Source organism: Mytilus edulis, unplaced genomic scaffold, assembly GCF_963676685.1.
Source record: "Mytilus edulis unplaced genomic scaffold, xbMytEdul2.2 SCAFFOLD_143, whole genome shotgun sequence".
Lineage (NCBI taxonomy): Eukaryota > Metazoa > Mollusca > Bivalvia > Mytilida > Mytilidae > Mytilus > Mytilus edulis.
This window is the reverse complement of record NW_027268482.1, coordinates 72,045-80,559: the sequence shown is the minus strand read 5'-3', so window position 1 is coordinate 80,559 and position 8,515 is coordinate 72,045. Positions and strand designations below refer to the sequence as shown.

The window sequence follows — 8,515 nt, the reverse complement described above, 5'->3', positions numbered from 1 at the left end:
GACTCTCTTGCCTACATCCTAAAAATTGGGCAATTTCATTGTTCTTTCCCTAAGATGAACATAATGTCACATCATCATTAGATGAATTCTATGTTAAAAAGAGTTTTAACCAATCACAACATTTTTTTGTATGCTGTCGAAATTTAACCCAAAATGCATTAGAATGCATTCTGAAACAGCGAATAGGACAACAACCAAACAGTTCTAAAATTTACATCAAATGACGTCTACTCTGAGGTCAACATATGGTCTTCAATCAATAAACAGGGTTTCGTGAATATAGGCCAAGTATTCTGGATCACATACGCAACTGTATTTACTATAAAGTCTATTGGATTGAATTTTCAGACATTCATATTTTCCGGAAATAATCTGGACTTATCCGTATTTTCACTACCGTTTACTTTCTCTTCCTCACCTGTCTATTGCAAATGGATGCCACGACAAATCTGCTCCTGTGGATATTGTGACAAATCACCGTCAAGTACGTTTCAAATCGATTATAAACTGTTAAATATATATACCGTTAATTCCGTTAACTTGAATTCCACGTTTATTCAACAAATACGAACTGTAATTGTTTATTTCTATGAATTGACCTGAGAATTCTACTTTCGTTTTTGACTTGATATTATTATTGCATTGAACATTCATATATTTCTTTCGTACATATTGTAAAATATTGTATTTTTATTTCTTTCAGTTTACCAAACAATACACACTCTGTAAAACTCCTGTATCATTTCTGGTGGAATTACAATCTACAATCTTCACACACAAGTTGTTATTCTTTGTAATTTGCCGAGATTGCGATACAATCACATGGTTATACTAGCTGAGTCAGGCTCAGCATAGTAAATTGACGACAACCTGTCTTTACATATCCAGACAAGGAACGACAACGTAGCAACGTACATACGTACATACCTTTACACTGACAGTGGACTACATATCTTGTGTGAACTCGACAGCAACCCAACAACGTTGAGTCAACATGGATCCCAGTCATGTAGAACAACAAGAAGAGATTCAGCCCCAAGAAGGAGATGTCCCTGAACTATTAGAAAATCCGTCTAATACATCACAGTCAGATGAAACTCCCGAGGCTAGGCGAGTACGTGACCTCACGGAAAAAGGACAAGGGGCTTTCACTGAAAAACGTGACAAGTTCTGTCAGGAACTAGAGGCTCTCTGGGCAGACATTGAATCCCAGTTATTGGAAGTAACAACGCCTCCTAACGATCTCCAGCAACTCCTAACAGTCCAGGACAAACTTGTTAAAGCCTGTAATAATTATCGTAGGCTCACAGATGAATACTTAGACTTTCTGAAAAGGACCCGAACATTGGAGAGTCAAAAAGAAATTGATGCATGTAAACTCTCTTTGGATTTACGTCTGTCCAAAGTGGAGCTAGTTATGGAAAAACTACACGAGCATCGCCTCGCTCTAACAAAGGCCAAATCCACTAAAACAAAGACCTCAAGGGGTAAGAAAACCTCTCACAGCGGTAGCTCTAACGTGTCAGACATGTCAAGCCTGGCACGGAGAAAGCGAGCCAAGGCAGAGGCTGCAAAGTCTAAGATAGCATTTGTCGAAAAACATGCCCTTATCCTACAACAGGAAGCAATGTTAGAAGAACAAGCCCTGTTCAGACAAAATGAAATGGAACAGGAAGCAGCACGCAAAAAAGCTGAAATGGAACAGGAAGCAGCACACAAAAAGGCTGAAATGGAACAGGAAGCCAGTCGTAAACAGGCAGAAATGGAGCAAGAAGTCGCTCAACGTAAACATGAGGCCGCACAGAGAACAGTTCAGCTAGAACAGGAGGCTGCTCACAGAAAAATGCAATTAGAACAAGAGGCCGCTCACAGAAAAGTGCAATTAGAACAAGAGGCCGCTCACAGAAAAACGCAATTAGAACAAGAAGCTATGCGCAGGAAGGCTCAAATGCAACAAGAAGCCGCACGAGTAAGCCGGGAAAAGGCCGAGCTTAAAGCCAAATTTAATCTTCTTGAAGCACAAAGAGAAGCTGCAGCCGCAGAAGCCGAGGCTCGTATCCTGGAATACGATGATAGCCAAGCGTATAGCGATCTCCCTGACGAAAAGGAAGACCCGCTCCAGCGTGTGCAAGATTTCGTCAATAAACTTCCTGTATCAACTGTTGTTAAGGAAGTAACAGGACCTCAAAAGAAAAAACAAATTCCTGTTAAGATCGAGCTGAGTCACGAAGCACCAGCGTTCGTGCCATCCGTGGCATCGAACTTGCTGTCACAGACATCTGCCGTCTTGCCTTTCGATAATAAGTCACCGGAAGTTACCTTTATCCCAGATCTGGGATTAGTAACCGGCATGCAAAAACTAGGTCTTTCAGATGAGAGCACTACTGAACACCAAAAACAGGGTGTTAAAGAAGCGATCCCTGTCTTACGCACAAAACAAGACGTTATAGAAGAGATCCCTGTTTCGCACAAAAAACAAGACGTAATAGAAGAGATCCCTGTTGCACACCAGCAACAAATCAACCTTACATCAGAGATAACTAGATTCCTCTTACGCAAGGACCTGCTTTTCTCCCGATTAATAAGCTTTAACGATCGGGCAGAATCCTTTCATACTTGGAAAGCAAGCTTCAAGAACGTGACTGATGAGTTACAAGTCTCTGACTCAGAACAGATCGATTTACTGATCAAGTGGCTCGGTCCAGAGTCTGCTAAACACGCCATTAGCATAAGAGCGTCGAACGCCAATAATCCTTCAATAGGTATACAGAGACTATGGAAGAGGCTTGACGAGCGGTATGGTGCTCCAGAAATGTTAGAAGCCTCTCTCATGAGTAAACTTGCCAAATTCCCTACATTGACGAATAAGGACAACGCACGTCTCTACGAACTGTCTGACATTCTATCAGAAATAGAATATCACAAGGAAAATCCCAAGCTGGGATGTTTGCTAGCATACTTTGACTCTTCGTCCGGGATAAATCCAATTGTTGAAAAATTACCGTACGGACTCCAAGAAAAGTGGACAACGAGGGCTACAAGATACAAGTCTAAATATGAAGTTGCCTTTCCACCTTTCACAGAATTCTCTGCCTTCATCAGGGAAATAAGCAAAACAAAGAACGATCCTGGGTTCATCTTTGGGTCAAAAGTCACACCAAATACAAAAGGTGCTGCGCCAAGGTCTACGTCTTACCCTAAGACTAAAGTTGGTGCTCATAAAACAGCAGTTGAGCAGCAATCTGGTGAAGCCAGCAAACAAGATCTTTGTATTCTGCACAATACAAAGCATTCCTTAAATGAATGTAGAGCGTTCCGAGCCAAGTCAATAGAGGAGCGCAAAGGTCTTTTAAAAGAAAACAATGTATGTTACAAGTGTTGTGATTCTACCACACACAGGAGCCGGGAATGCAATGCACGCATAAGATGTAAAGAATGTGGAAGTAAACAACACACTACCGCACTTCACATCACTAGACCACAGCAACCTGCAAGTTCTCAATCTAGCCCGCCTAAGCAAGCCTACGGCGGGGAGCCTATAGAATCGGCTGAAACTAAGGCAACCTCAGTTAACTCTACCTGTACTGAGATCTGCAAAGATACATATAGCGGGAAATCTTGTGCTAAAATACTGCCTGTGAATGTTTATCACAAAGATAACCAGGACAAAGTTATTCGCATGTACGCCATCATTGATGACCAAAGCAACCGGTCACTAGCATCGCCCGAATTCTTTAATCTTTTCGACGTCAAAGATAAACCGGAGAACTATACTTTATCAACATGCTCCGGCAAAGTAGTCACCTCCGGGAAAAGAGGAAGAGGTTTCATCATGGAATCAATCAACTGTAATGACAAGTTTGACCTTCCTGTACTGATTGAATGTGATCATATTCCAAATAATAGGGACGAAATACCTACTCCTGAAGTAACAATGCATCACCCTCATTTAAAAGAACTTAGGGGTAGCATTCCACCTATAGAGAAAAATTGGCAAATTCTTCTCTTAATTGGCAGAGACCTTATAGAGGCACACCATGTCCTCGACCAGCGCATAGGACCACCCAGAACTCCATATGCACAACAATTGAAACTTGGTTGGGTAGTGATAGGAGAAACCTGCATTAACAAGCAGCATGTTCCTCTTGAGTTAAATGTTAAAATAACCAACATTTTACCTACAGGACAACCTTCAACTTTTCAACCATGCACAAGCAAGTTTGACATCCGGGAAAACTACACAGACCCTGTAACGAAAGATTTACAATCGCCACTCTTTGAAAAAACAAGGGACGATGATAAGCCTGGACAGTCATATGAGGACAAAATGTTCATGAAACAGATGGACAACGAATTTGTCAGAGACTCGAAAGGAAGTTGGGTAGCACCGTTACCGTTCCGAGTGCCAAGACAGCCATTGCCAAGCAACAGACCCCAGGCTCTTCACCGTGCTAACATGTTAGACGCCAGTCTGAATAGAAACCCAGTGAAGCGGGAACATTTTCTTACTTTTATGAGTAAAATCTTAGATAATAATCATGCAGAGCTCGCTCCACCATTGCACGAACATGAGGAGTGCTGGTATTTGCCATTGTTTGGTGTTTACCATCCGAAGAAACCCGATCAGATAAGAGGTGTGTTTGATTCTTCCGCCAAATGTAACGGAGTTTCACTTAACAGCGTCCTGCTTACAGGTCCAGACTTGACCAATGATCTCTTGGGAGTATTGCTGCGTTTCAGGAAAGAAATGGTCGCAGTTACTGCAGACGTTCAACATATGTTTCACTGCTTTGTTGTCAGAAAAGACCACCGTAATTATCTGAGATTTTTATGGCATAAAGACAATGACCTACAGAAGAACCTTGTCGAATACCGCATGAGAGTTCATGTTTTCGGAAATAGTCCGTCACCTGCCGTTGCTACGCTTGGACTCAGAAAAGCAGCTCAAGCATCAGAACAAGAGTTTGGCAGTCACGTGACTAGCTTTGTTACAAGAGACTTCTATGTCGACGACGGTCTAACGTCATGTCCTACTAAAGAGGAAGCTGTTAAGCTCATGAAGGATACACAGCAAGCATTAGCAAAATATGGAAACTTACGCCTTCACAAGTTTGCCTCTAATTGTGCGGAAGTTATGTCTGCATTTCATGCCAGTGATTTGGCTTCAAATCTTAAAGATCTAGACTTAGAATGCGACAGCAAACCCCTACAACGTAGTCTTGGTCTCAGCTGGGACGTAAACACTGATAACGTCTTATTTCAATTATCATCAGAAAACAAACCGATCACTCGGAGAGGAATTTTATCAACGATACAACAGTCTCTACGATCCTCTGGGATTTTTGGCTCCGGTGATTATACAAGGGAAACTCCTATTAAGGAAAATAGTATCAGAAACCGTCGATTGGGACCAACCTCTCACTGATGAGACAGCAGATGAGTGGAAATCTTGGAGAGATACTCTAATTGCTATCGAAACATTGCGCATTCCACGTACCTACGTGCCGTATCTTAGCAAAACCACCACAAAAGAGTTACATGTCTTCTCTGATGCATCAGAAAAAGCCATAGCAGCTGTTGCATATCTACGCACGACCGATAGTAGTGGTGAACCAAACATAGGTTTCATTCTTGGGAAAGCTAAAGTTGCACCAACAAGTGGTCATACTATTCCACGCCTTGAACTATCTGCTGCAGTATTAGCGGTCGAGATAACACAGACCATCATGGATAATTTAGATTTACATATAGACACCGTAAAATTCTACACAGACAGTAAAGTAGTCCTAGGCTACATCAGTAACGAGACAAGAAGGTTCTTTATCTATGTCGCCAATAGAGTAGAGAAAATAAGAAAATTTAGCTCTCCAAGTCAATGGAATTATGTACCAACTAACCGTAATCCCGCAGACTTGGGAACAAGGTCCGTACCTGCTCACGAAATTCATAGCAGCGAATGGTTATTAGGACCAAGACAATTTCTTTTCTCAGAACAAAAGAATTCTGAGGACATATATCAGCTAATAGACCCAGAGGAAGATGGAGAAATACGTGCAACTGTTAATGTTGCAAAAACATTTGCCACACTTGAGCATAAAGGTATCGGAACTGATAGATTCAACAGATTCTCCAACTGGACATCACTTGTGCGAGCGATAGCCTTTTTGGAACGTTTCTCCCGTTTACACGGGTCTAAACAGACAGCACCAGTGACTTCTCTGGAAGGCTTTTCGAATGCCGAAAATTTCATCTTAATATCTGCTCAATATGAAGTTTACGGAGATGAAATAGATTGCATTAAACGTCAGGAACAAATTCATAAGCGGAGTCCGATAGCTAACCTTAATCCGTTTTTGGACAAACAAGGACTATTACGAGTAGGAGGCCGTATCGCCAAATCTGACTTAAACCTCCGTGAAAAGAAACCATTGGTCGTCCCTGGACGCCATCATATAGCGACATTATTAGTTCGACACTACCACAACAAGATAAAACATCAAGGTCGCCATTTCACAGATAGAGCGATTCGATCCGCAGGATTTTGGATCGTAGGAGCAAAACGCTTGATCTCATCTATTATTCACAAATGTGTGACATGCCGCAAACTCAGAGGAAAAACCGAGTATCAAATCATGTCTGATTTGCCAGAGGACCGTCTTGAACCTTCACCTCCGTTTACTAACGTTGGAATAGACACCTTTGGACCCTGGACAATTGTTTCACGTAAAACACGTGGTGGATACGCTAACTCAAAGCGTTGGGCAATTTTATTCACATGCTTAGTGACAAGAGCTATTCACATCGAATTAATCGAGGAAATGAGTTCTTCAGCCTTCATAAACGCTGTCAGGAGATTCACCGCTATAAGAGGCCAAGTTAAGATTTTCCGATCTGACCGTGGAACGAACTTTATCGGCGCAATCGACGATTTAAAGATTGACTCAATCAACGTTGAAGATGGACCCTTCAATAACTTTCTGTATAATTCTGGTACAACTTGGATCTTCAATCCGCCGCATTCGTCCCACATGGGTGGAGCCTGGGAAAGAATGATTGGTATCACTAGGAGAATTCTTGATTCTATGCTTCTTAACGCAGCCGGAAGAAGCCTAACACATGACGTGCTCAACACACTAATGGCAGAAGTTTCAGCAATAGTGAACTCTAGACCTCTGGTACCGGTATCAACAGATCCAGAGAATCCGTTAATATTAACTCCGGCTATGTTATTGACGCAGAAAACCGACTACATTTTCACTTCAGACCATCTTGGGGAATTCGACAAACGAGATCTCTGTCTTGCCGAATGGAGACGAGTACAGGCTCTAGCCAGTGTTTTCTGGTCCCGTTGGAGGAAGGAGTACCTGCCGTTACTACAACAACGACGAAAATGGACCGAAGATCGCCGTGATCTCATCGAAGGAGACGTCATTCTTCTAAAGGACAAAAACATTTGCCGTACCCAATGGCCCGTTGGAATTATAGTGAACTCTTTTAAAAGTTCAGACGAACATGTCCGAAAAGCAGAAGTGCGAGTAATCGTTAATGGAAAAGCCACAACCTACACACGCCCTATCGTGGACATGATTCTTCTCATAGAGAACAAACCTGTGTAATTATATGTATATATTTTGGATTAATATAGTGACATTCACATTTGGAATTATACTTTCTGGAATAGTGATATCAGGTAGATTTCAGACGGGGAGTATTCTGGATCACATACGCAACTGTATTTACTATAAAGTCTATTGGATTGAATTTTCAGACATTCATATTTTCCGGAAATAATCTGGACTTATCCGTATTTTCACTACCGTTTACTTTCTCTTCCTCACCTGTCTATTGCAAATGGATGCCACGACAAATCTGCTCCTGTGGATATTGTGACAAATCACCGTCAAGTACGTTTCAAATCGATTATAAACTGTTAAATATATATACCGTTAATTCCGTTAACTTGAATTCCACGTTTATTCAACAAATACGAACTGTAATTGTTTATTTCTATGAATTGACCTGAGAATTCTACTTTCGTTTTTGACTTGATATTATTATTGCATTGAACATTCATATATTTCTTTCGTACATATTGTAAAATATTGTATTTTTATTTCTTTCAGTTTACCAAACAATACACACTCTGTAAAACTCCTGTATCATTTCTGGTGGAATTACAATCTACAATCTTCACACACAAGTTGTTATTCTTTGTAATTTGCCGAGATTGCGATACAATCACATGGTTATACTAGCTGAGTCAGGCTCAGCATACCAAGAGACTTTAGAACGTTATGTTATGTAATTGTTTCCCGTACTTTCGCGCACACATTTTTAATGTAACGTAACGCTATTGTAACCTATGTATTTATCTTACGATCATAAAGCATCTCAACTAGCAATACGTTATTTTCTTCCACAAGTATTACAAAGACAATAACCCTCAAGATATTGGTGCCGAGACCAGGATTTATACTTATATCTTTGTCTCAAACTCTAAATTGCCCTGTTGTTA

At 41.1% G+C, this 8,515-nt stretch overlaps 2 protein-coding genes across 2 annotated transcripts; both read left to right on the top strand.

The window, feature by feature from the left end:
• The first annotated feature begins 294 nt into the window (after positions 1-294).
• On the top strand, positions 295-5,425 carry LOC139507579 (uncharacterized). The gene is made up of 2 exons (XM_071295803.1): positions 295-484; positions 704-5,425. The coding sequence occupies exon 2, from the start codon at positions 995-997 to the stop codon at positions 5,423-5,425; it is 4,431 nt and encodes a 1,476-aa protein (XP_071151904.1). The 5' UTR covers positions 295-484; positions 704-994.
• LOC139507580 (uncharacterized) lies at positions 5,422-8,279 on the top strand. The gene is made up of 2 exons (XM_071295804.1): positions 5,422-7,904; positions 8,124-8,279. The coding sequence occupies exon 1, from the start codon at positions 5,727-5,729 to the stop codon at positions 7,614-7,616; it is 1,890 nt and encodes a 629-aa protein (XP_071151905.1). The 5' UTR covers positions 5,422-5,726; the 3' UTR covers positions 7,617-7,904; positions 8,124-8,279.
• Positions 8,280-8,515: the final 236 nt, after the last annotated feature.

What these genes read in the sequence shown, in the direction of transcription:
- LOC139507579 (XM_071295803.1), top strand. Translation starts at nt 995, where the DNA reads ATGGATCCCAGTCATGTAGAACAACAAGAAGAGATTCAGCCCCAAGAA.
- LOC139507580 (XM_071295804.1), top strand. Translation starts at nt 5,727, where the DNA reads ATGGATAATTTAGATTTACATATAGACACCGTAAAATTCTACACAGAC.